Source organism: Pholis gunnellus (genome assembly GCF_910591455.1).
Source record: "Pholis gunnellus genome assembly, chromosome: 1".
Classification (NCBI taxonomy): domain Eukaryota; kingdom Metazoa; phylum Chordata; class Actinopteri; order Perciformes; family Pholidae; genus Pholis; species Pholis gunnellus.
The window spans coordinates 4,670,232-4,697,095 of record NC_136528.1 but is presented as its reverse complement, the minus strand read 5'-3'; the positions used below and the strand labels follow the sequence as shown (position 1 = coordinate 4,697,095).

The following is a 26,864-nucleotide window of genomic DNA, read 5'->3' as shown; positions in this document are numbered from 1 at the left end:
TGAGAGGCGATGACAGTCTGCGAGTCTCTTTATTTGCAGAAGGAAGGGGGGGGTGTTCCGCATCGGAGTGGATGCAGGTGCGAGTGCAGGAGGCGGGAGGGGAGGAGGGGGGTGCTGTTGTGTAACTGATGCGGACTTCCGTCTGTGGAGTCTGCGTGAGCATCACTTTATGCTGCGAAAAGTACGAGGGTGGAACTTGTTTCCATCGATTAGGAAACATGAATGTCAGTTTCAAAAAGGTTGTTACGTGGCCTCTTTCAGCTCGGCCTGTAGTGCAGCGATATACTACCTGAGAGAAGGTAAAAACCTCCCACCACCACCACACAGCAGAGTGATACTGCATAGATGCACCAATGCAGCACACACTGCATGCGTCCCATGAATGGGGCTGGCACTGTGGGGCTGTGTTTCTCATAATAGTAGCACGTGTCTCACTGTGGAGAGTGTCAGGGGAGCAGGAAGCAGTTCAATTCAAGAAGTAGAGGTCGAAGCAAAGAGGAAAAGTTTAGCTGAATTAAAAAACAAGAAAGAAAGAAAGATAGTGGAATGCTGCTCTCTGGTGTCCGACTTATGTCGTTGCAGTTCGTGATGTGATGAGCGGGAGATCTCAGGTGAATCAAGAAAGTCTTTAGGGGGGAATCTTCACTGCAGCCTTGAGAGGCCGGATCAAAGAGTGTGCTGTAAGACTAACTGTTGAGGTCCAATCCAGCACTTGGCCTTGAAAAGGAAAACAGGCTTCTCTCTAAAGCAGTTATTACTGTATTATGCCATCGATAGTCTGACCAGATGACTATAAACATGCAATATTTAAAAAAACATGTCCGTAGTTATCGTTAAACTCAATGTTATCACTTTAAAGTACAAGATGAAGTTTTTGTACGTATACTGTACTGTGTGCCAGACGGATTAGATGATCACGGGTCAGTATTTGACAATAGAGGACAATTTCATTTCCTCACAGTTCCCCGCTGACGTTGGAAAAACGTAACGAAAGTCAAAGCTCGGTTCCAAAACATTGAGTTGGGATTTGAGGGCTTGTTGAGCGCATAGTCTCCAAACGAGGACGTCACCTGACCACAACGATTACTCGATTAATCGATGCGTCGACTGAATTGAGCTGTGCCAGATTCGCTGGTTCACGCTCCGCAAATCCGATTTTTTTTGTTTTCGATCTTCGTTCATCTTCTGCGACAGAGAACTAACTATCTGCACGAATCATGACTCAGCATTTGGGTTTCGGGTGGTAGCAGTTTGAATAAGTCAACTTGGGCTTGGGCATGGTCTTCTTCTGAAGTTTTCAAAACAGAGAAAAATAACTGAGCAACCGTGCTGCAAAACAGGATGAAATGCAACATTATTATCTTTTTCTTTTATTCTAATAATGAATGCTGACTCTAACACGCCAATGTATACGTTTCAACCCCTCTGATGTGCCAGTGTTGCATGTTCTGAGGTGAACGAGGAAGACAAAATGCTCTAATCCGAAGAGATATTTATCCGGGCCATTTCCTGCTTGATTTGCAGAGAAACAGCGAGAGACAAACTACCCGGTGATCTCATCATTAAAGCCAGTTAAAGGTGTGGATTCGGCACGCAGGTCTCTCCGTGAATGATGTATCCACAGGTGATCATGAGCTAATTCCAATGAATGATTCAGTGGGCTTGTTAGAGTGTGATGAGAGGACGCCCGTGAAGTCATTAAGGAGCCTTGAGACATTAATTCACCTATTAATCGCAGTTTAATCTATACGTAAAATAATCGGGCACGCTCTGTCGTTCTGATAATTACACGGCTAAAGCGTGTTAATCACATCCCAATTAGTTGGCGGGGAGCTAAGCTGCTCGCTTAATGAGGTGTTTGCCCCGCCCCCCCCCCCCCCGATATCAGCCGTAAGAATCAGATCAGCGTTCCTCCGAAGGAATCGGTCCGACTCATTTTGACTAAAAAGGTCAGCGGTTGTGGCGTTCATAAAAGACCGAAATGTACAGAAAGTGTGTCTGTGCAATGTGACACTTTCAGTCACGGTTGCTCTCGTGACCTTTTGCATTGTGGGGAATCAAAATGAAAAGAACGCGAAACTGGAACTGGCAGAATACAATCTCTCGCATTTAACTCATCCTTAAGAATCTGAAGCGAAGGGAAGCGGTTCTGCGGTGCCAACTTCTGGTCTGAGGTCAGCGCCTCGGTGAAGGACGGCGGATGTTGGATTTGGGGAGCGGCAAAACTTTACAAAAGACTGCGTGGTCTGAATTCTTTAAGATGAGCGAATGCTACATCTGTGTACGTTACAGTACTGCATAGTGAACTCAGTCTGTGCGCACTGATTACTGCTTGCACGGTAAAGACTGAGTGTGCAATCACGTATGTAAGCGCCGGTGCTTTGCCTCTAAACTGTACTTCGCTGTCACTCGATAGTATTCTAAAGTATTTCCTCCAGCAGTTAATTGTTTAAACGTCGGACTCGCGGTCCGCCATCGGACAGTCTGAGGAGCCGCAATGCATTTTGGGGGCGGTTGAGTGTGTCCAGTGAGCTCACGTTGTCCATTTTCTCTCGCGTACGAAAAATCCTCATACTATGCAGCGTGAACGCACTCTACTAAATGGTACGGTGTGAATAGTATGTTGGCATGTGGTTGAGAACACATCCTGTGTATCTTACCCATGTTATCCGATAACAGGCCACAGTTTTTATCTATCTATCCAATAAAATAACATCCTCAATATCTCTGTTTCTGAATCTCTGATGAATGCAATTTGTTGAAATCAAAACACAATATTGTTTTAATCCAAATAAAGTGCTGTTATTTGTCATGTGTCTGTTAGACCTTGTTTCAGCACCAGGAGCTGTCCACCGTCTACAGCGTCTGTGTGATCACACTTTTCTCTGCTGTCCTGGATATTAACTCCTCTTCATTTTCAACCCCACAAGAACCGGTTATCAGCCCATTTATATTGTCATGTATCCCCGAATTTTTTGCAAGTTAAGGAAAAACTTCCCTGTTTGCAGCTTTCTGAGGATGCCTTTTTCAAAATGTTTTCTTTTAAATACGGTATGTCGTATACAAGGATGTCCTGATTGCGTTGTTTGGCCCTGATCCCAATCGTGATATTGATTATTGAGCAGGCCGAGGAAGACAAAACCCAGTAGAGTACAATAAAGACAGGATTCAACCGAGTACATTGTCAAATGTGGAGTCGCATGGTTTTCACACGCAGCGACAATACGCTTCCCCGAGGCCACATTATTATGAAGAAGCATAAAGACACTTTTCTCTTTTATGCTGATGATCGAAAAAAACCTGACCCAAAAAGAAGCAACCTCATTGTCACTGGAAAGCTCTCGTGCTGCCTGAATCTGAGCTGACCTGTATTTTCATGATGAACCGTATCGGCCACATGAAGCATGATTCATTTCTGATCCTTTAATTGTTCTGATTACACTAGAATAACTTCACTTGTGAATGTACTATACACTGCATAAAATGCCCATATTTATGAAGTGTTGAAACTACTATAAAAGCATGCTTTTGATGTGCTTATCACAGTAAAGATGTACATGTAAATCACGGTTACAGAGAGACATTTCTTGCTGTTCTTATTCAAACATGCACCTCACAATAACAATAAGGACAGGCAAAAAAACCTTCATGAGCCAGAAAAATAATTGCTAATTTTGGGTGTTCGCCTTTCGGGTAAATTAGGAAGTCTCCTCCACCAATGTTGCAGTGTTGCAACGTCTCTGATTAGTCTTTTCTGAATTTCTCTTATTTGTAAACTAGAAACTGTGTGCTATCGGTCACAGGCAGCAGCTCCCGTGTGGGCTCCGGGGCTGGAGTCTCACCTGAGGAGTGGTCACTCTGAAGGATGCTCCTGTCGTGGGGGTGGCAGGTCGTGGAGTGACGTTGTTCTGGGCCTGAGCCTGGGCCTGGGCCTGGGCCTGGGCCTGAGCCTGAGCCTGAGCCAACGCCTGCTGAGGAACCATCACCAGCTGGCCCAGCTCTGTGCGCACCAACACCATCCCTGGGGAACCACGGAGAACATTTATCTGACGGAACACTAGAACGTCACGGACAATGAATGGTATTTAAACCAACCTAAGTGCATCTATATTGATATATATAGATATTTGTATGTCTATATATATATGCAACGATATTGTAGGGTTGCCCATTGGTGCTTTTTATAAAATACTTACAGAAATTCTTTGATAAATAACCATCAGTAATGTGGATATAATGAATAAAGGCAAATAATAGAACAGCTACAACAGCCTGGTTAGTTCAGAAGATGACATCGCTTTACTGTAATGCAGCCTTTAGAAGCAGGAGAAGACAACTCTATACACACGCAATATTACGATATCCCAAATCGAAAACGATATCTAGTCTCACGTCACATTGTTGATAGGATGTCCATATATCACCCAGCTCTGATTGGATGTGGATTATAATTATGTGACGTGCACTGGTACTGAACAGTGAATGATCTCATACCAGGGGCACCGAAAATGTTTCAGAGTTTGTCTGTTAAAAGTCGTGTGACAGGACAGCCCAAGAAGTCCCGTCCGAACGTTTAACCCCCGGTTCTTAAGCAGCGCAGGAGGAACGTTTAACACGCAGTTCGGCCATAGCAGCAGCACTTTACTGCACCGAGTCAAGCCGGGCCGTGGGTTAAACCGACCACAAGCCAAAATGATGAGCTTCTTCTGCTGCAAGTGGCCATCACGGTCTAACTGTGAGGCGTCCTTAGATAGAAAAAGACATCTGTTATTGTCATGTGTCAGGACAGTCCCGTCGCGTATTATTGTTTATTTCATCGCTTACAACGCGACTGGTAGCGTTTCCCCTGTAGCACGGACTCTTTGCTCTTTTTTTTTTCAAAAAGCTAGGATTACAGTTACTGGTGACTGAGGTGTCCCATGTCAGGTCAAGATTAAATGTTATTACACACTTCTTTACCTTTTGCAGAGTTTCCATAAAGGCCCCCCCCCCCCCAAAAAAAAAGAAGACATGAGGTCAATTCGGATCATTCTGTTGGTTGTTGTGACTGAGACATTATTCCTGAGGTGAGTAACTCTGAGCAGCATTAAGAAAAAAAAGACAGCTGGAGAGGCCACACACACACACACACACACACACACACACACACACACACACACACACACACACACACACACACGCCATTCTCCCCAAAAGACAGAGCAGGAGCTTCAGAGAGGTTGGCTCCCTGGCAAAAGTCTTCTGCGGCGACCATAAATGTGTACAATGTATGTTAATTGGATTATTACATAAAGCCTTTGAAACACTTCGTAATCTTGGTACAACGTAGATCTGCAATTCTCCCAGTTTCAAGAAAACGAAAAGTATTTACACTCAGAAGAATCTTGCAGTACTGTAAAACTGTATGCTCAAAGTTTGACTGTCTTTATGCTCTAGTTGTGAACATTTCAAAATGTGTTTGCACTGATTGCTAAGACACATTTCTTCAAAAGAAATGCAACTTCTTTCTTCATGGGTTCATTGGAGGGAGCCCCGTCTTCTCCTCACAGTGAGGGGGGGGGGGGGGGGGGCATTACTGTGGATCCACAAGTTTGAGTTAAAGACGTAAGCATCAGCTAAATTACAAAAAGATTGTGCAGATATACATTCAATCTGACAGTTTCAATGCAAACTTCGTGCAAGTTTTCTCTTATTTCTCATGGTTCGTTTGTGATATCATAACCGAGCTGGGGGAAGTGTTCAACCCCCCCCCCCCCCTATGAATAAAAAGGAATACAGCATGCTTGTACCTTAGGAACTGGCACCACCTTACAACACACACACAACTTAGAAAGCTTCCCCAAACATGGGAGGAGAACAGGGTGTCTCACACACACACATCTCATACCAATGAGTCTCAGGGAAAGTTACTTTAACACAGGTGTGCTGCCCCCCACCCCCGCACCCCCGATCCTGCAAACCTTACCCGGTGGGATGGTGAACCCCGGGGGCAGCTGGATGGTCGTCTGCTGCTGAGGTGGTCTGACGATCAGCTGGGGGGCCACCATCCTCTGAGGTGCTGCTGCAAGTCCAGGACGGGGTTGAGTCTGCGCGGCGGTGGCCGCGGCGGGCGTTGCGGAGGGCAGCGTTGGCCTGACCACGCTGACAGCGGTCGTCACCGATGTGGTCTGACCGCTTCCACACGCTGAACTCGCCGCCGCACCTGCTGCTGCCACACAAGCAGCGGCCGTGGCGGAGCTCGAAGGCTGGGTCACCGTTGTGGACGTTGTGGCCGACACTACTGCTGCTGCTGCTGCTGCTGCTGTGGTTGTCGTTGACGTGACAGTGGGTACAGTGTTTATTACAGAGTTGACACCACCAGACTGGCTTGACATTACAATTGTGGACTGACAATCGTCTGTTTTGGAAGCCCCGATGCTGTGGTTCCCCTGTGAAGCCGAGGGGGAGGTGGTGGTGGTGGTAGTGGTGGTGGGTCCTACGCGAGCGCCCTGCTGGACCAAGGCCGAAACACTGGTCCCGCTGCCGTTCTGGGCTATGCTCGCTACAATGTGACTCGGGAGTCTGTGCAACGCAATGGTGGGAGTCCCCCGGTCCAGAGCAATAGCCGACTGACCCGCGGAGAGGTTAGCGTTCGTTAGGGTGAAAGTCGAAGTGTTGATAGAGGACGTCGCCGGTCGAGCGGAGTCCGGCGTCGTTATGCCGGTATCCACGGAGCTCACGTTCTCAGCCGCCGCCGTGCAGTTGCTGTTTCTCCTCGTCGTTACCGCAGCACCGTTCAAACTCTTTATCCGAGCCGAGGCGCTCCTCCGTGGCGCGCTTATGCGTTTCCTCGGCGGGTTAGCTTCTTCCGCCGACGTCCCACACGAGCCCGGGCTGCCCTTAGACCCCCGGCTGGAAGTGGTGCTGATGCTGGCCGGCGCGGACGCCAAAGTTGACACGCCAGGCGCAGTCAATGTTGTGATGGATGCTCCATGTGATAGCGAGCCGCTGGTGCTGGTGGCGTTCGCGCAGGCAGCCGAAGCGGCCGAAGGCTCGCCAAAGGAAGGGGTAGAGTCCGGAGAAGGAGACGTGACAGTTGTATACGGGCTGGCGTCTTTTGAGTTGATCTCGGGGCGCATCTCGGGTTTATTACGCCGTCCTTGTTGTTGTTGTTCTAGTGTTGTTGTGCCCACTGGAGCTGGTAGCGTTTTTCCTAAGTGATGGTTAGCGGGGGCCACCGAGCCAGCGCCTCCGTTCTCGTCTGTTTTGCCTGCTAGGTTGCTTTGGCCAGCGAGCTGTGACTCCAGTGAGCCCACTAGGTCGCTCACAGCTTTTTCGTCCACCTCTGAAAACAGCATATCTTCCAGGGGGTCGGAGGCGCCCGCCATCTCTGATCACAGATAGCTGTCTTATTTTTTTTCTTCCTTTTACAGTGCGCCTGCGTGTTACTAGGCATTGTGGGAATGAATCTGACGTCATTAGCTGAGGGGGGCATCCTAGTTGTATTTGTCATGATTTTTCTTCGAGTCTAATTTAATGAACTATTTTGAAGAGGTGTTGCAATAGTGTTACTAACGATCTCAATCTCGGGCACTTAGCACCCGTGGCATACTCTCTTCGCCTCTCGCTAGTTTCAGGGTTTATGAAATATGGTGTGTCAAAAACAAATGATGAGGTATATGTACATTTTACGCATCTAAAATTGTGTTATCGGGCAATAATGGGGGCAGGGTGGCCAGAGGCCGTCCCGTGTAATAACGCGATATGATAGAATGGCTGGATCTCAAACCTTTGTCAAGCACCCTAGGATTAATTCACTAATTTTCTTCGCTCAAAAAATAATCGCAAACGTGACCAAAACTGCATGTGCAGTCTTGGTATTACTGAGTTCCCCTTGTTTCTCGTCAAATCGCTCTTTAACATTGATTAGGAAAGGGTATCAGTGGAAGGAAGAGGAGGTAGCGTTAGAGGAATGAGACGCAGCCCTTCTCCCAACATCCTTAGCGGCGGGCGAAGAAAAACGTAAACGGCCATGTCGTGGTAGAAGTCAGTCCAGAAACGAGCGAGGCTTACTCACGGCGCTAGTTATCAATCTGTGTAATGTAGTCTCAGAACTACGGTTCTGAAAGTAACACGCCTGACTTCTCGTTTGACAGTTATTCATTCCGTGTAAATTCGTGCGTCATTAACAGCAGAGGGCCAACATGAGCGGAGGAGGGACGCCGTACATCGGCAGCAAAATTAGCCTAATCTCCAAGGCCGAGATTCGCTATGAAGGAATTTTGTACACCATTGATACTGAAAACTCGACCGTAGCTCTTGCTAAAGGTAAGTCACGTAACCACGGGCTGGACTACAGCACTCAACGTGTCTCTATCAGAGCTCACACACGTGTCGAACGATGGAAACCTGTCACTGATTTCAGCGCAGTTCGCTACGTTAGCTAACGTTAGCTTTGTAGCCAACTAACAGCTAAGTGGCGCTGCAGTTAACGCTCCTTTGTTTACCTTGTGTTTGGGGTTACCGTTAAATATGTGTCTGTTATTGCAGAGTACCGAGTGGCATACCGTATAATATAAAGTTAGCCTTGTTGCTATCATACTCTCGTACTAAAGCTGTAATCACTGGTTGATAACGGTAGCTTAGTTATATTTGAAGTCTTGAATCTGAGCGTGTGTCAAGTGAACTTGCATGACGTTACAACGACACATGTTAATCCTACACGACGTGCTTCACCATTCAAACATGACAGATTCCCTGTCTATTTGCTAAGGAAAGTAATATATTATTCAAAAAGTAACGGGTAGTTATTGCATTGTTGGATGCCTATTTAATATATTGTCCAGGAAGAATATATGAAAATGAGTCTTCTAGCCTGTCTGTGGCTCATCTCCCCCCCCCCCAGACATGAAACAGGCTATCATACATTTTAACAATAGAATGATGCATCTCTATTCATAGTATTAAAAAGTATACTGTATCACTTCTTAAATGTGAACTTAATGCCCAGTGTGAGAAATCTACTAAGCCTCAATAAAATAAAAATGATAAAATTAGTTTTAATTCATTTGAATAACTGTGAATTTTCCCAACAGTTCGCTCTTTCGGCACTGAGGACCGGCCCACTGACAGGCCTGTTCCACCTCGGGAGGAGGTGTTTGAGTACATCATCTTCAGAGGCAGCGATATAAAGGACCTGACAGTGTGTGAGCCACCCAAAGCCACTAGCTCCCTGCCTCAGGACCCTGCTATAGTCCAAGTAGGTTCATTTATATGTACTATAAAATGGCAGTCTGTCACACGTTCTGTATATTTTTCTACAAGTGTCTGGAAACCTTTTAAGGACAGTTTTTAAGCTAATTTCTTTTCAGTATTTTCTTTTATTAGAAAGATTTTGTCAAGTAATAAAGATACCACACTGAGGACAAAAAATACAAACCCTTTTACAAGGCACATTTTGACTCGTCACAGCAGGAAAAGGCACAGGTGTATCTAATACCATTAATTACTGCTTCATCCCATTAAAGTCTCTTGGTCAACCAGCGGGCCAGGGCTGTGAAACTGTCTCGCCTAAATAGAATTCAGCCATCATTGATGAGTGTTATTGATTACACCTGTGCTCACCAGGTTACGATGAAACAAAAATACGTAGAAATTGAAATATTAAACGAAATAGCCAGTTGCATTTTAGCTCATAAATTGCATTCGAAGTTCATTTGACTTTGCACTAATAACATTCTGAACAAAGTTCGACAACTGAGCCTTGATTCTGTTCCAAAGAAAAACTGGCTTTAGACACCGAGGACTTCAACACTTGATTCTCACCTGCTCACTGAATGCACTAGCTTTTTTTTTTTCTTTTTTTTTTATGAAATAGATGAAAAGCAGTAGAAAGTGTGTGTCGTAGGCTTGTGCAGGATGTGCCACTGCGATAGTGACGGTCACAAGTCTTTAAAGCAGATGTGTGTTTCAGAACTACAGTTGCCCACTCGTTTCTTATGGATGACGACTTAATCCCCGTCACTGAAATGAATAGATAAAAAAAAATATCTTTATCATCCTGGTGTTTCCCACCGGATTTTGTGAGACGGTGGTGGCCGGACCTCGGACCCTTTTAGTGGGTCCGGAGTCTGCTCCCCCAGAAGAAAAATGTGTCATTCAGAGTTAAATCATCACTCTTGAGAGCAAAATGAACAGGCTAGATCTATGAAAACCTTTGTGCGCAGTGTAACAATATAATGTAAGTAAGTTAGGATTGTACTTAAGTAAACAGTTTTATGTAAATTTATACTTCATCTTCTCAGAGGGAAATACTGTAATTTTTACTTCTCTACAAGTATTTTACGATATTATTTACTAGTAAGGCGACTGCAGATTTAATACAAAATAGAAATCCACTCATAGACTATAATGTATATAAAGTAGTTCAAATTAGAAATTAAATCTAGGTAATGAACATGAAACATTGTTATTCATAGCGTACCGGATGTACATTTATGTTTCCTGACAGTCGGCGTTGTCAGTTGATGGTGTAATGTGTTTCTCTAGTCGTCACTTGGATCCGGCAATGCTTCAGCGGGATCGTCATTCCAGTCGGCGGGGTCCTATGCAGCGCTCAGCAAGGCCCCCGTCCCGCCATACAGCCAGTTTGGCGTCGCACCCCTTGCAGCTCAGCAGTTCGGTTCTGCCGGAGCCGGAGGTAAGGAGTAGTTCTCGTTCCGGATGCGTGTCCGGTCACTGTATGGATGCACAGGGTGCACCACGTAGCAGAGCTGTGAGAATGGTTCCCGTTCTCCCACATGATGATAGGATTTAATTATAAGATTTGATATATGATTTTAACAAAATTGTTTGTCTTTGATGATTGCTCTTTTTCAAGTGACGAGACAGGCACAAGTCCATTTTTGTACTTGAATAAATGACGAGCAATGGTTGTGTGGAACGTGGGGGATCAATCAGTTAAAATAATGGCAAATCTACAAGAAACAGTTATTTATTTAAGGAGGCAGACGCACTAATTGAAGCACTACTAGACACTATTTGTTATTTGCAATGACTTTGTATCTGGGGCGGAAAAGAAAGCTGAAATTTAAAATCAAAAGTAGCAAGACCAACATCAGTGTGTTTAACATGATGTATAAGATGTTAATGCTTGTATGAATCAATTGGTGCACTAATATCATCTTAAAAATAATGTGATTTAATTGAGCCTATATTGCCCAGCTCTGTGTTCAGAGCACTTTTTTTTTTTTTTTTTGTCTGAACCCTTTCTGACTCGAACAGTTGACCGATGTAAGCAAAGCATCTTGTTTCTTTGGCAAATTTGCAGCAACGGCTGTTTCCTGCTGCTTCTAAACCAGCACAGCTGCATGTCGTCTTTTGAGCTTCCTGCTGTGCACCTGAACCCAATTATGCGTTGAACTAGAATTAGCGGAGACTATTATGCATCATGTTTCTAATACACTGAGTCCAGGACATCTTAAAGTGCTCGAAGGGGGGAGAGATTTATGGCTGGGGTTTATTTCTAAATATATAAATTGCTGTGGAAATGCATTGGAGTTATTAAAAATTAGATGTCTGTGTCTTCGAGTGCCAATATTATGGAAGAACCTTCTTGGTCAGTTACATTAATGGGGTGAATCCCCAAACTGTGATCGTCCCCGTCAGCCGCTGCAAGATGAACTACGCTGCGTTTAAAGACAACCGTATCGTTTGGGTCTCACGTTGGTGTTTTCTGCAGGGCGCATCAGTCCCCAGCTGGACTCTATCACCAAACGTCCCACCCTGGAGCAGGCGGTGAAGGCCCCACCATCGGCTGCCCCGGCACCACCTGCCCCCGTGGGACAGAGGAGTCAGTCGGGGGCGGTGGCTTCCAGACCCCCCGGCATCCCTTCCGGCAGCCAGAGGCCCCCTGACCTCCTGGAGCAGAGAAAGGGTAAAGACTCCCTCAGGACTTTGCGTGGTTAAAGTCCACGCTGATAAATAGTTTGCTGAATCTTTGCAAATGTCTGAAGTTGCTTTCAGGTGTATATTTTAATCAAGTTGCCATTGAGTTGCCCACTTTGTTAGAGCCGTAACACTTTACCTTGAGTTTAAGATGGTGTCTTTTGCTGTTCAGCTCCTGAGGTCCAGTTGGTGTCACGGCCAGATCATGGGTCACGGCCAGACCATGAACACGGCGCTCTTGAAAACCGAGATCCCAACAAGCGTCACGGCGGTGAGTAGTTTTGCACCATAACTTAATACCCGATAACACACTTGAAACCACCAAAATATGTGTTTTCATTAGCTGTGTTAGTGGAAGTCAGTGAGGTAGTCATTTGTTTTCCCCTGAAAAGGTGTCTCGATGGTTCACCTGGTGAATGTTTTAAGTTAGCGCCGTTTGCTGCCGGCTCAGCTGTCGCCGCGTTGAGAGCCGTTGTGGGCCAATAGGAAGTCTCGTATGCAGCACCTTTTAAATCTCAGACATGGCTCCTTTTTCATTATATTGTGCTGGTGTATAAAGCTAGTGTAACACTGTCCCAATACTGTTGACTGCATAGCAGGCCTGGGTGTCGCTTGTTTGGCTGTTGCCGTATTTAATTTTTTTTAATATTTAGGTCATATGTCAGCTGGTGCTCAGCCCAATCGCCGTGGCCGTGGACGAGGAAACCGCAGCCGAGGCAAAGTCAACCTGCGCCGGGACGGCGCCATGACATTCGAAGAAGACTTTGACTTTGAGACGGCCAACGCCCAGTTCAACAAAGACGAGATCGACAAAGAGCTCCAGAACAAGCTCAAACTGAAAGGTACGGCTTCCGTTGACAGAACTCAAAGGGGAGAAAATGTCTCTTCAGCCCAGGTTGACATTTTCACATAAGACACTGACGCCAGCTACAAGTTAAAAATCAGACACTGCATTTATTTTGTATCAATTCTATTGGCTTTATGGTGTAAAACGGAGATGTACTTGTTGAGATGTCGCATATCCTCCAAAGCGTGGGAGGGAATCATCACTTCAAAAAGTCTTCTATGACAGGTGCTGGTATTGGTATTTTTAGAGCACAAAACAGTTTGAATATATTTTGCCCGATCACCTTTTGTGCTAGTGAAAACTCACAAAAAACTCCCAAAAGCAAATCTATAGTAGAAGTGAATTGCTTGTGATACCGTGCTGAGATGGACCCAAATGTACTGAAGATGGTACCTTCATTGTAACAGCCACTGCAATAGAATTCCCTGCATTGTTTTCTGCTTTTCCCAGCCCAACTTGTTGTTACTAAATAAAGTCTAAATGTCTTCCCACAGATGACAAGACTGAAAAGGCAGTGAATGGAGAAGAACCTGCAGAGTCCGAACATCCAGCCAACGAGGGGGCCACCGAGGAGGAGGAGGCTGCCAACAGCACCTACTACGACAAGACCAAGTCCTTCTTTGATAACCTGTCCGCTGATGATTTAAGGTAACGCAGTATGTCCACAGTTGAGGAATTGTGATTCAGTTCTAGGACAGAAGGTGAATTTAGGACGATTCAGACAAAATAAGAATGAGGAGTTTTTAACTTTGAAGCTTGTGAACTTTTTCTCATCGAAACACAAAATCGTACGAACCTGGAAGTGAACATGAATTTAAAAAAATGTTCTCCAAAATCAGTATTTCATGTTTATGAAATACACATAAGCCTTGATGCATTTATTTAAACATGGGAATGAAACTCTATTAATACACTGAAAGCCTTTTTGTTTTATCTCTTTCAGTAAAGGGGGCGACAGAGGATTTTCACGGTAAGTCACTTATTTATGTTTAGCTCCTCGGGTGAATGGGACCAAATAAAATTCAAGTTATCATTAAGACGCAAATATATAAAACAAACTCTTCTGGTTTTGACTTCATCAAGGCAACTTGATGCCGATGTTTTTATTATTTTTTAGGCTCTATTTGTTACCCGGGTAAAACACGACATTATGAAACTAAACAATGTACTCGTATGTATGTATGTATGTATGTATGTATGTATGTATGTATGTACTACTACTTCAGTACACTTAAAAACCCTTTTGTGTTGTCAGGGAGCGAAGGACAACCTGGGCAGAAGAGAGACGAATGAACTCGGAGACATTTGGCATCCCCCTGAGGCACAATCGAGGAAGAGGAGGTTTCCGCGGCCGGGGCTTCATGGGGCCCCGCGGAGGCAGAGGGCGGTCGCTGAGCAGAGGCTCCTTCGGGCCCCCCCGAGGTCCTCCGCCCGGTTTCAGAGGCGGATTCAGAGGCGGCAGAGGAGGCCGGGATTTCTCTGATTTTGAATATAGGGTAAATCCAACAGCTTCATGACCTCGGTGGTCACTAAAGTATCAATGGGTGTAGCAACTCATAAATGTGATAATTGGAAACATAATGTAAGAAAACCGTGAGTGCGTAACGTCATAAGAGTTTTGTGCGTAGTATAATACCGTAAGTTATTTTAAGAAATTCTGACCTAAACTCAGCAGAAACATAGGAACCCTTCTGGTTTTACTTGATACATGTAGGCGCCTTAATTTAAAGCTACTGGACTTTGTCTCTTTGGTCTGGAGGACATTTTCATGAATTAGTTTCAAATTGACGACGCCTCTTTTTAATGCGTGTCGAAATTCAGAGCTTCACGAGATCCAGTGACCTGAATAAATGAGGAACTTCAATTTATACGTTATTATTCCAGATATGTTTAATGTTGATCCAAGCAGCAAAACCACATCAGTTCAGTCTACCGAACTGTCTCACTTTGGCCACTAGATGGCTCCGTTCACTTCTCATGTTTGTGCCTCAGATCATGAGGTAAAGCCACTTTAATATAAAGTAGGCTACTTAACTTTGAAATAGCCTATTTATCTTTGTATCTTGCAAACACGACGGTTGCTTGACCTGCAGCTACTCGATGATATTTATTCATATCTCTTCTTGGCAGATTTAGGGAGGAATTATAATTGTACTTTGTCCAATTACGAACGGTTTGACAAATTTCATTATTTCATACACTTCGCTGAACTTTATAACTACAATGTAGAACACTTTAAAAAAAATGTTAAATGCGAAAGTCAGACTGAAGTGCAGCTCTTTCAGTTCTCTGAGGGATTTTGGCAAGAAATTAATTGTTTTGTTTTTTTCCAGAGCCAGTTTACATCATATCAATCACCTCCCAATCTCCAACATGTATGAGCTCCACAGAGGATGTGATGATGTCAAATGTTCGTAACCTAGTTTACATGTCATTATATTCATCACCAGTTTATTAATGCATTGTCATGTTCTCATAATGTAATGTTACAATACTATGCACTCAGTTTTCTTACATTATTCTCTTGATTGTTACATTACAAAGCCTTTACTATATTTAAATACAACGTGCATTTTGACAGTGAAGTAAATGTACGCCCGTCGTAACGTTTTGCTGCGGTTTCTTTCCAGAAGGACAACAAGGTGGCTGCATAGTACTGCAGCGACGGCTCCTCCAACAACCCAAGCCCTCATCGTGAAATGATTCCTGTTGAAGAAATTCTTTGGTCTCTCGACATTTGACAGACAGAATGACGACATCCTCTCAGTCACCAGCAGCGGGGCTGACTGCTTTACATCCACTTTTGGGAATTAGGCTTTTTTTGTTTTTTTGGCCCAGACATGTTCGATTTAAAAACAGCCACCAGATGGACGAGAACATGTGTTAATACCTTAGGTGGGAGCGATCTGTATTTTTTTGCATCGATCCAGTTCATTTCTTACTGAAGATGTGTTTGATATTGAAAAAACGTAGAAAAGCCCACCGATGCTGTGAGAGGCTCGCAGGTCATGTAATCATTTTGTTTTTAATCTCACGATGTGTGGCGCCACCAAAATTCAGTGCGTTGCCGGTAGCACCATATTTTCCTCTGCTCGGACTTAGTCTGGTCGCCACGTGTTCAGTATTTTTACCCAGAATGCAGGGAATGGTTTATTTCCCTTTTTTTTCTGGACATCATTCATTTTCAATCATCTTCTACTTACTGCCCCCCCCCCCCCCCCCCCCCCCCCCCCCAGACAACCTCACTTTTAGTTTTTAGAAAAGCTCTTTCAGTATTTAGACTTGCGTAGATCATACTTAGACATCTTGCCGCTTCTGATGAATTATGTTTCTGCTTTCTGTTTGTGGCTAGAACTGCACGCCTGTCAATGGTGGCAGCCTGTTGCAGGCGACCAATAGGAGCCAGCCATCTGATTGCTATTTGGGGTTTACAGCATTAGCTTTAGAAGAATGTTTTTGTTTTTTGTTGACCGGGTCTGTTTTTTTTTTTTACATAGTTGACTAAACAAAGAGCATTCCCATGATTTGTGTCCGTTACTATTAATGCCTTTAGAAGTTCTTAGGAAAGGAAAGCCTTCAGTGTATCCAGTTTAAACCTGCAGTCAGAATGACTTTGAACAAGTCCAATTTGGATAATCCAAAAGGAAGAAGAAGAAGAAATGCCACGCTATTTTGCCAAAAAGAATATGTAAGCATTCGGCCCAGATAAAATAATTGCCAGCCTATGACGTACCTGTTAAGTCTGCCTTCCTGTGTCCAAAACCTACTGAGCCACCTGTTTAAGGCACGTTCATTTATTTTGTTATCGCCATTAGGGTTGGGCGATTGGACGAAATTGTCGTTTTGATAATTGAATGGCCTGCCTCCGAGGAGAGGGAGACATTATCGAACACACTTGAGTGGATATATTGCCCGTTGTTGGACTGCCGGTGGCCAGTTGGAGAATTTCAAACGTATCGCCCAACCCTAATCAGCATCCTTTTTGAATTGTCTTACAGTTATCATCTGCATTATTTGTTTGTTTTTTTCCACTGCAAAACTGTGCTTGCAGTGTTTACTGAAAATGGGAAATCTTGTATATGATTAAATGATGTCTCAAAACGTATGTTCAATAATTCTGCCCTCTGGCTTGTTTGTAGCTCCTCTCGTTGCATTGTTAATGGAATTGTTCTCTGGAGTGTTTTTGTTTTTCTACGTTGTGAACAAAGGGACATGACCTGGATGTGGTGCCAGTGTGATGGTTTTTGCTCTGATTCGTTAGTACTTTAGGGAGTGCCTTCAGAGTGATGACTTTTTCTTTTTTTACAGCTCTCCCTTTAACTTAAAAGTCGACAAAGGTTTTGATAGCACTGCGCGGCTGGATGTTTCTCGGTAGCTGCGGCTGTTTTAAAATGAAGCGGCCCGGGTGAAGCTGGATATTGCACAGGCGGGCCGATCACTGCATGATAAGCCGTAGAAATCATCACTTCACACTGGCTTTTTTTTTTTTTTTTTTTCGCAAAAACCAGCGAGATAAAATTTGAGACAAAAAAAAAAGTATTACTGGACTATTACAAACGGACATGTTTTCATATGTTACTTCTTCCAGTCTCTGGAATTGTAAACCAGGATCTGTTTTCATGAGAATAGCAGCAAAATTGAGTTTTTAAGTAAAATAAAGAGTTGTACAATATCCGTGTCTCTGTTTTTTTTGCATACTGCCGATCTAAAAGTCTCCCTTCAGATCATCTCTCGTATTTGTTTATTGGAAAAGTTGTTAAAATTGCCTGTTTTTAATGTGGATAGAAATGGTAAACTGTGTGATCACACACTGGCCTTCAGCGGGACGAGAAGACACTGCTTTAAATGTAACGAATGCAACATCCTACAGTTCTTCAAACACTGTTACTCAAGGTACACCTGCCCACATTATCCTTTAGTGTCTCAATCTCAGAATAGAATATGATTGCAATTTTTAAAAAAAGTGTATTTGGGACCATTTACTTCAAATAACTGAATCAGACCAAAATAATAGAAACTAATACATCTGATCATTTTAATTTATTTAATATAAATAAGGAAGCAATAATGTTGAGTGGCCGTACGTGAAACCTGTTGTGTTGTCACGGTATGTATTACTCCTTCCATGCCTCCACTAGGTACTTTTAATTTAGAGTGAGATTAATACGATGATATAATTATATCATATCAAGACTTAAAAACATCTTCCTGCCATGACAGGCCAAAATGTCTGCTGTGAAAAAGGCCCAGTATCATCACATATTAAATGAATTCATATTTAAACTAAACCCTTTAGACCAAAGTATTACGTCACATTGGTTCAGATGTAAATAAGCACAAACGGTAAGGAAATTTGTTTGGTAGATTATTTCTTAGTTGTAACAATGCTTCTTGGCAATGAATCTTATATGCTTGGAAAGCCTGTTCATTTCCCTTTTCAATGGTGCCACATTTGTAAGGAACATGCATTTGTGGGATGAGCAGCAGAGCTGAGTATGTGGGCTGCGCCCATGAAAAATTTGCCAAATCTCTACCCAGCCAAAGTGATCTCACAGAAATACGTGAAATGACCACGACCTCCTAACAGTGCATAGAGGGGTTGAGTACCTGTGCAGGTGGTGTACAAAGGAGTACAAAAACATAATTAGAGTAAACAAGTCCGCAGAGTATATTTAGATGCTACGATGCAACCCACATGAATTCCTGAAGAGTTTAAAGCTAGGAAGGAGGTAAAAGCAGGCCTCAAATCCAAATTACATTGGATGACACGAAACAAAAATGTTAATTGGATCAATGATATCTATTATAACCAGCAGTGGTTCATTAATTACACAAATGAGGCTCTTAGGGCACCAGGAGAACAGCTACAGGAAACAAGAGCGGCATGGCAAAATAGACAAGCATTAGATTGGATGCTTAGCTGAAAGTTTGGAGAACATTGCTGTACTTCTAAAAGACAATGCTGGTAGGGATGGATGATCATGGATTGGCTAGAACAAATTCCGGGTCAGTGGGGAGCCAGTTTGGATGAAATTGGAATAACTGCACTGATAGTTTCCATTGTAATCTGTCTGTTAGTTAGTTGCATCATACCCATTCTGAGAAAGGTCCTCGTGAAGACTCTGGTCACCCAGACGAACATGGTGGCAACTGCAAGGATGGTTTCAACTTTGCTGAGATGGTGATCAATTCACCAGACTTGTCCCCTACTCCTGATAACATGACGGACACAGATTCTAATTACCAGAAATGATGATAGCATCATCATCACTTAACATGTGGTTGAGCCAAGAAGTGCACACATGCACATATCTCACCGTATTAGGTAGCACTAAGTTTGAGACATGCACATACGCATGTGCAATTTACACACGTTCACAAAAAAAGCTTATAAAAGAAAGCATGTACAAGTGTACTGCAGCCTTTTCTTTGTCAAATAAACCGCTCCTCGAGTGTACAAGTCTCACAATGATCTCATCTCTGACTCCCGAAATTTGCTCTACATCTGCTTCTACAGAAGCTGCGTCCGGCCGTGTGGTCCTGCTGCCTAACATTATCTCATCATTTAGTGGTATTATGTTAAAGCAGCCAATCCCTTATTAATCTGATCATGCTGTGAATGAATCTCATATTCCCTCATGCAAGTGCAAAACAGCCCACCATATTATATATGTACTGTATAATATGGTGGGCTGTTTTATTTGTGTAAGTATACGATATACAATAAATATACATTAAAAAATACACATATATTTACATATACATTTATATATATATATATTTTAATGTATTTACAAACATTTTCTCTCATCTTTTGTGCCAGACTTTGTGAATTTGCTGTTACATGTGTATCTTCTTTGACTTGTCTCTAATATGAATAGCAGCTGAAGTAACAAGTTGGATTGGTATAAACTGCCACTTATCTGCAGCAGAGGCTCGAGATAGGATCGGTACTTCATCTTGCTGACATCACTTGGGAGATGCTTCCACCAAGTGGACGCAAACTGTCATGAAACTGTGGGATGACCAAAGTGAATGGACTTCAATTGAAACCGGAGTCACGTGATTTTGGAGTAGTCTATGCGGGCAATGAAACAAGTGTTATTTTATCATTAGCATGTGTTGCGTCACTTTGTTGGTAATATTCTGGCAACTTTCACCATCTGTAATACACTCACGTGTTGGTGATGCATGATATGATACATTTTTACAAGGTGAAGTAGAGACAACACTTGTGTATCTTCTCATTCTTGGATTAAAAAAAAGAAACACGTTGCAGACGTACTTTTTAAGCGTATGCGAGTCAAATAAATATTAAAGACACGTGTGTCAAGCGTTGCTTTTATTTCGTTGACCGGAAGCTTGACTCGTCATATTCTGACAGACTTTGCGTTTCTCACAGGTACCTTACTCCAACTTAGGCCATTCTCGGTGACGTTTACACCTGAATTTGGTCGTAAGACGACAGCCCTCTCGCGGGCCCCGTTTTCCGCGGTTTTCTTTTTTTAATTATTTATTTCCGTGTAAACTGCGGTCTTGATTTAAAAACATTTGATGGTCGATAATTTAGCCCTGCGTTGAGGGCCCCCGGGAGAAACTGCACAGGATTATAAAGTCACATCAGACTGTTTTTTTTAATATCCGGCGACATGGCTCGACCACGGCCGCGGGAATACAAGGCAGGAGATTTGGTTTTCGCTAAGATGAAGGGATACCCGCACTGGCCGGCGAGGGTGAGTCGAGGATGCGGCCGGGCTGGGAGCAGAGGGAGGCGGGGTTGATTTACACAAAACAGCCGCTGCTTCTCTGGGGGTGCTAGGAGAGGGATGCTACGGCGACTCCACAGCCACATTTAGTCTGCTTAGTTCTGGTACCAAAACGTCTACTCAAAGCCTTTTTCTTTTTTTACATTTTAAAATAATGAATAAACGTACATGTGTTGGGCTCCACATTCTCAATACGTTTCCCGCTCCTTACGGCTCGTTGTTTGAGTTGAAACGCATTTTCTTTCCTCCGCGTTATTCATTTCCACTCATTAGTTCAACATGTGTTTTTTTGTGTGTGTTCATTTAACGTTTGCATTTAGCCGTCACCCAATACACAAATAAGCCCGTAGCTGACCTCAGGTAAACCGCGGCCCCTCCGCTCCAACACGACCATCGATGCACCGTCTCATACGCTGTAAACGAAGCCGTGTTTGAAACGCACTGTAGCCGCCTAACAGCAGACAGAGCGTGGCCTCTAATTCAATGGCCCACATGGGTTACCGTGTTATGAGTTGGATTCCCACTGTGCAGCAGGCAGCCAGGCTCCATTTTTAATCATCTTTCACCTCTTGAAACAAATTACTTGGAGCATCTTTCTACCACTATACAACAGGTCTGACTGACTCAGTAGATTCATTTCACCACGTTTTATTGTATATGGGATCAGGACATAAGCCCATAGTATCCTCCTAGTAGTATAAATAATGTAAGGTACCATGGTAGACATTAACAGATGACTGGCATCTAAAAAAGGAGGAGTATAATATATATATATATAAATAATGTAACAGCTTCTCTCTCCCTGTCTTTCAGATTGATGAGCTTCCAGAAGGAGCTGTCAAACCGCCTGCCAACAAGTACCCCATCTTCTTCTTTGGGACCCATGAAACGTAGGCCCCCTCCCCAGGATGTGCAGTATCCCTCTCATGTGTATAGATATTTAAAGGATAGCAGCTGCCCGCACTCAGATCTGTATGAATGTTAAGGAGTTGTAATACAGTTGCAGTTACTTCTATAGGTTATTACAGGTTAATGCTCGTGGTGTTGAGGTTTGAAGCCGCTCAGCAGCTTATATGTTTCTGTAAAATTGGATATCTTTAGATTAGTAAACTTTTATGCATGACGATGCCGAGTTTAACTCGTGACACACTGTGGTTTTCCAGACTGTCGTAGTAAAAGTAACAGCTGTCCCGTCACCCTTCTTTAGTGCATTCCTGGGCCCGAAGGATCTTCTGCCTTACAAGGAGTATAAAGACAAATTTGGCAAGTCCAATAAGAGGAAAGGCTTCAACGAGGGCCTGTGGGAGATCGAGAACAACCCTGGAGTCAAGTTCACAGGCTATCAGGTCAGCCGGCACTCTATTGTGTCTGTGGTCTAGAGAGAAGACAGTGGGAGAAAACATGAAGGAGGAGGTGGGGGGGGGGCAGGTTTGATCCTCGACAAAGCCACATTGTTGCCTCGCTGAAAGTGGAAGACACAAATGAAATGGCTGTCGACAGCAGAAAGAAAGAAAAGAAAGATGCATTCACTTTGTCTTAACTTGCAGACTCACATTTGTACGTTTTGAAGCGTCAGTTGTCTGTGGAACTGGCCATTTTCTGCTTCTAGTTTTACGATCGGTGGGCATCTTTCGCACACACAGGCCATCCAGCAACAGAGTTCGTCGGAGACAGAGGAGGGGGGGAACGCCGCCGACGGCAGCAGCGAGGGCGAGGAGGGCGACTCTGTTGAGGACGAAGACGACAAGGAAAAGCTGAAGGGAGGGAAGACCGGGTCCAAACGGAAAAAGACAGCCACATCCAAGGTACCCCACCTCAGCTGGTTTAACACACTAACACAGGAGCGAGGACGGATCAGGCTGGATATCATGAATTTAGAGACAATCTTTCATGTCATGTTTGTTTGACTGAGAGATGGCATGAACGGTACAGACAGAGGTCATCCGATCTGTGTCATTTGTGGCAGTTAGTTGACGGATAGCATTATTATTTTCAATTTTATTTTACGGATATTGCAATATTATTGCTATCGTGAATTATTTTGGCCGTGATATACGACTGAGACCCGCTGTCTGAGTCGTTTTAAGCTAGATGTAAACACTATGTTTTCCAATTTTGCGTTTAAAGAAATAAATAAAATGTGTTCATCCACCGTTTTGCAGCCGCTCCTTTGACCACGAAATATATCCGATCACTATCCGGTCAGTGTCAAGTGTGGACACAGTTGAGTTCCGATCTGGTGCATCCGATCGCAAAAGTCACATTGAAAAGACAAGTGTTAGAAACAAGCTCAAACAAGTGGGTGGTTTAGGCCGACCATATTTGGAGATTTTGATTGTTTGAACCAGGTGGCAAGCTCCTTCTTAATACTTGCATTCTCTCTAGTGTCCATCAGGGGGCGACTCCTCTGGTTGTATAGAAGTCTATGAGAAAATGACTCTACTTCTCTCTTGATGTATTACCTCAGTAAACATTGTAAACATGAGTTTATGGTCTCAATCTCTAGTTTCAAGTCTTCTTCAATACAGCATGATGTTCATTTAGTAAATGATGGTCCATTTAGAGTCAAACAGACCATAAAGCAGGGTATGCTTTAGGGCGGGCTTACTGTGATTGACAGGTCGCTGTAGCTACCAGAGACGTATCCGGTGTCTCTACATCACTCCTCCACATTCCAAATATGGTCACTTCCGTTCACTGGTTGCAAGAAGCCAAGATGGCGACGGCCAAATCGCCGAAACTCGAGGCTTCAAAACGGTGGCCCACAAACCACTGGGTTACGTCACGGTGACTACGTCCACCTCTTATGGTTTGGAGTAAACGGGGTACGAACATGTACAAACAGGTTGATGCTGGTATCTCTAGATCTGGTCTCCAGTAAATGCATTATTTCCTGCTGTTTGAGTAATGTTGGTCTTTTCATGGGATATGTTGGCAGTAAGAAAAGTCTGGCCTTATCCTCCAACATATATCTGGTGTATATTTCCAGAGGGATATATATCAAACCCATGAGCAGTTCTTTAGTGTATCGGGATACTTTTCTGTTCGTGGACACAATATTGGCAGTAAAGGGGCTTGATTCTTCCAGGAAGGACATCCTGGCTGATTACTTGGTTTTTTTGTTGTTGCTGAAAACAACACTGTAGCTTCACTCTGAGGCATTCCTCCACATTTCACTCATCCAAATGTTTTTTTGAACATTTTTGAACATCATTACGCCGGTCTCCTTTGTTTGACCTTGCCTTTATTTTGAAAAAAAGAAAGTCTTTGACGTTTGAAGGGATGGAGTGCTGCAGAGCACTGCCACAGTGTGTTACTGTATTACTGCTGCTGTAAAGGGAAGCAGGTTGAAAAAGTCACATGCATCCTGCTCCTCACTTAGCAACCGCTGTTGCCTAGCAACTGGGCTCTATTACGCACAGCACATGTGGTGCATCCGAAGAAATGTTGGCACTCTTGTGGAGCGGTTTGCTGTTGTATGTGTGTGTGTGTGTGTGTGTGTGTGTGTCCTGTCACATCACTGAAACACTATGTGTGTGTGTGTGTGTGTGTGTTTGTATGTGTGTCTGTCCTGTCACATTACTGAAACACTGTGTGTGTGTGTGTGTGTGTGTGTGTGTGTCCTGTCACATCACTGAAACACTGTGTGTGTGTGTGTGTGTGTGTGTGTGTGTGTGTGTGTGTGTGTGTGTGTGTGTGTGTGTGTGTGTGTGTGTGTGTGTGTGTGTGTGTGTGTGTGTGTGTGTGTGTGTGTGTGTGGTTTCAGAAAAGGAACTGGAATCTCCTCAGCTGACAAAAGATTAAATGTGATCTCTGCTTATCTGGGTGATGAGAGGCAGGAACAATAATTTGGTTGTTTTCAAACCACACACACACATTACCAAATGGTTAAATTATTTAATTTAGCTCGTTGCGCCATGCTTTAATGCTACACTGGTTACAGAAGATGAGCTGAACAGCAGGCTGTGGGCAGCGTTGGGTTTTAACGGTGCTCCGGAGAACAAGCTACCTTGCTAACTAGCTAGCCGTCCTCCTCCTTCCCGGTGAGCTGTGACAACACTTACCGACCCGACTGATGTGTGTTCTCACCATAGCAACTAACAACAATCACCATTTGCTTTTGCACTGGTTTAATGATCGCAGAAGTTCAATGTCCGCTCTACTGCTATTCTATCTCTATGAGGGTAACACCAGTCTCGCTGTTCACTCTGCGGTTTGAAGAAGTTTACACTCCAGCAACTCAAACCAGTTACGTTAAATAGCGCTCAGCGGTTAGTCGTCATCCTCACCCTTTTTTTTTGTAAAACCAAAACATTCTGTCTGGAAAAAAAGAAACCATGAAGCAAAATATTCCGATTTCAAGTTAGACAGATGTGCGGGTGTATCGATGGATTAAACACAGGTTGATCAAAGGGACGAACAAAACATGATTTACGTTTTTTTTAGCTGAGAATTCTGACACTGATGTGTGTGTCTGTAGCAGAAATCTTCCAAGCTGTCGAGGATCTCATCCGTAGAGGACGACCTGGAGAAGGACGGGAAAGATGAGGACCAGAAGAGCGGCTCCGAGGGAGGAGACCCCGACAACGACATCATCCAAAATACCACCGACAGTAAGGTGGGATTCATAAACGCCCGCATCATGTTTACTACTCTAATCATTCATTAATCACAATTCACAAAGTCTGAGTGTCTTTCTAATTCCTTTGACCTGAAGTTCCCCACTTTCAAAAAAATGTTTCTGTCTGAAAACGACATAATATTCACCCTATGCACATTTCTTTAGCTTCCAGTTCTAAGGCAACTAAATTCTTTCATCAGGTTTTTCAAGTTTAGAGCTTTAAGTCAAAGTCTCAACTGCTCTTCGTCCTTCTTGGTGGAGGACAATCCTAGCCGCGCTACCCATTGGTTGAACCTGAAATGCGGACCTTTGTCTACCCCTTGTGACAGTGAGGGCAATTTAAAAAAAACAATGTCGGCGGGCTTTCGCGAGCTCACGGATTGGGATCGCACATTGAGCTCTGAAACGGAAGTCAGATTGCAAAAATGACGCAATGAGAATAAGGACTACATATACTATATGCGCGCTAGTCTGTGACTCTGCACCCTCGATTTGCTCCAGCTGTTTTGGCTTCCGAGCACTGCAACAGGACGCACTCGCATCTGGATGTCAGGGTCAGGTCTTTCTCAAATCCACACCGAGAAAACAAAGCCTCTGTAAGGAGTGATTGGCGACCGTATGGCTGTTTAGGACGACGTGTGATTCACATATTTTAGGCGTATATGTTTTATTGTTTAGTTACAATTTAAGTTATTGTGTGCACATGGATCTGCACACACACACACACACAACTAATTCCATCGCCGTCGCCTAGATTATTAATACCAGCGTGTCTGATTTGTCCCAAATATATTCTGAATGTAGCTACAGCCCATAATAATTGTATTAGTTATTATTAGTTTGTTGGACCCCTGCATGGAGTCGGATCAGTAAAATGAACCGTCCCACATCAGACACATTAGAATTCTGAAGGCAGCGTTCAACTCTAACGTTACGGCTGACAAGCTCGTCTATACAAAGTATAAAGCAGACATTCTGAGATTGATAATAAAACCTGTGTTTCTTTATTGATGCGTCCCCCAGAACCAGCTGCTCATAGAAGAACATTAAGTGAAGAAAGCACAAAGTCATTCCCCCGTAGCTGAGACGTTGGGAAGGTGCATCAACGACATGATCTCTCATCAGCACCATACGCTGGCCGCCATCGTCACCTCCACCTCTCCGTCGGACTTCCAGTGTGTGATTTGTATGACAGACGGACCCGTATTGATACCGGTATCGTGGCGGTCATCGTATATAAGCGCTGAAACTTAATGCCAAGGGGTCGTGTCTTGAACTCTCTAAAGTAGACAGGTTAAGATTTGTATTTCGCTTTCATCCAGTGACTCTGAATGCTTGTAGGTTTTATATTGTGAAATAAACGTGAAGTATAGGATATCTAAAGGGGCATTAAGTACTTGACTTGACTTTGATCGTCGCTCTAATGGCAACAATTACGCGTTGCGATAATGTTAGCTGTGTTTATATGGAGCTTTTCGCTACTCGGCTCATGCTACAATAGCCCAATATATATAATATATTGAAATTAAAGGTGTACCCTTTCATAACCTGTTAAGTGACACTTATTTGTGAAGCAATAGGTGAGCGGTGTGGGCGGAACTAAATCTGTTGCTTCACTGGGAAACATAGCGGTAAAATGTCAACTGTTGCCTATTTCTTGTTGTACATGTTGAAAAAATCATTTAACGCCTCGTCAAAATAGTCT

At 43.7% G+C, this 26,864-nt stretch overlaps 3 protein-coding genes across 4 annotated transcripts in view; 2 read left to right on the top strand and 1 right to left on the bottom strand.

Moving 5' to 3' along the window:
• LOC306694267 (transcription initiation factor TFIID subunit 4) overlaps window positions 1–7,367 on the bottom strand; it is a gene marked incomplete at its 5' end in the record, with an annotated part of 79,750 nt that extends 72,383 nt beyond the window's left edge. The window contains 2 exons of the mRNA XM_079157040.1: window positions 3,843–4,021; window positions 5,966–7,367. Of these exons, the coding sequence (XP_079013166.1) occupies window positions 3,843–4,021; window positions 5,966–7,367 (1,581 nt within the window). The remainder of the gene's footprint in view (window positions 1–3,842; window positions 4,022–5,965) is intronic.
• Window positions 7,368–8,018: 651 nt separating this feature from the next.
• On the top strand, window positions 8,019–17,435 carry LOC306701232 (protein LSM14 homolog A-like). 2 transcript variants are annotated; one of them, XM_079166489.1, is made up of 11 exons: window positions 8,019–8,307; window positions 9,075–9,238; window positions 10,528–10,678; window positions 11,720–11,914; window positions 12,098–12,196; window positions 12,579–12,767; window positions 13,267–13,420; window positions 13,716–13,742; window positions 14,028–14,268; window positions 15,106–15,182; window positions 15,403–17,435. In XM_079166489.1, exons 1-10 carry the CDS (start codon window positions 8,184–8,186, stop codon window positions 15,151–15,153), a joined length of 1,392 nt encoding a protein of 463 aa, XP_079022615.1. In that variant the 5' UTR covers window positions 8,019–8,183; the 3' UTR covers window positions 15,154–15,182; window positions 15,403–17,435. The 2 variants fall into 2 exon arrangements, with proteins under 2 accessions (XP_079022615.1, XP_079022616.1); XM_079166490.1 differs by lacking the exon at window positions 15,106–15,182.
• Window positions 17,436–20,421: 2,986 nt separating this feature from the next.
• Window positions 20,422–26,209, top strand: hdgfl3 (HDGF like 3; the record flags this gene model as incomplete). Its single annotated transcript, XM_079165158.1, has 6 exons — window positions 20,422–20,505; window positions 21,352–21,428; window positions 21,746–21,884; window positions 22,182–22,343; window positions 25,022–25,156; window positions 26,183–26,209. The coding sequence occupies 6 exons, from the start codon at window positions 20,422–20,424 to the stop codon at window positions 26,207–26,209; spliced, it is 624 nt and encodes a 207-aa protein (XP_079021284.1).
• Window positions 26,210–26,864: the final 655 nt, after the last annotated feature.

Coding starts and splice junctions, on each gene's coding strand:
- LOC306701232 (XM_079166489.1), top strand. CDS start 8,184: ATGAGCGGAGGAGGGACGCCGTACATCGGCAGCAAAATTAGCCTAATC. Junction 9,239..10,527: donor AGGACCCTGCTATAGTCCAA/GTAGGTTCATTT, acceptor GTGTTTCTCTAG/TCGTCACTTGGATCCGGCAA. Junction 12,768..13,266: donor GAACAAGCTCAAACTGAAAG/GTACGGCTTCCG, acceptor GTCTTCCCACAG/ATGACAAGACTGAAAAGGCA.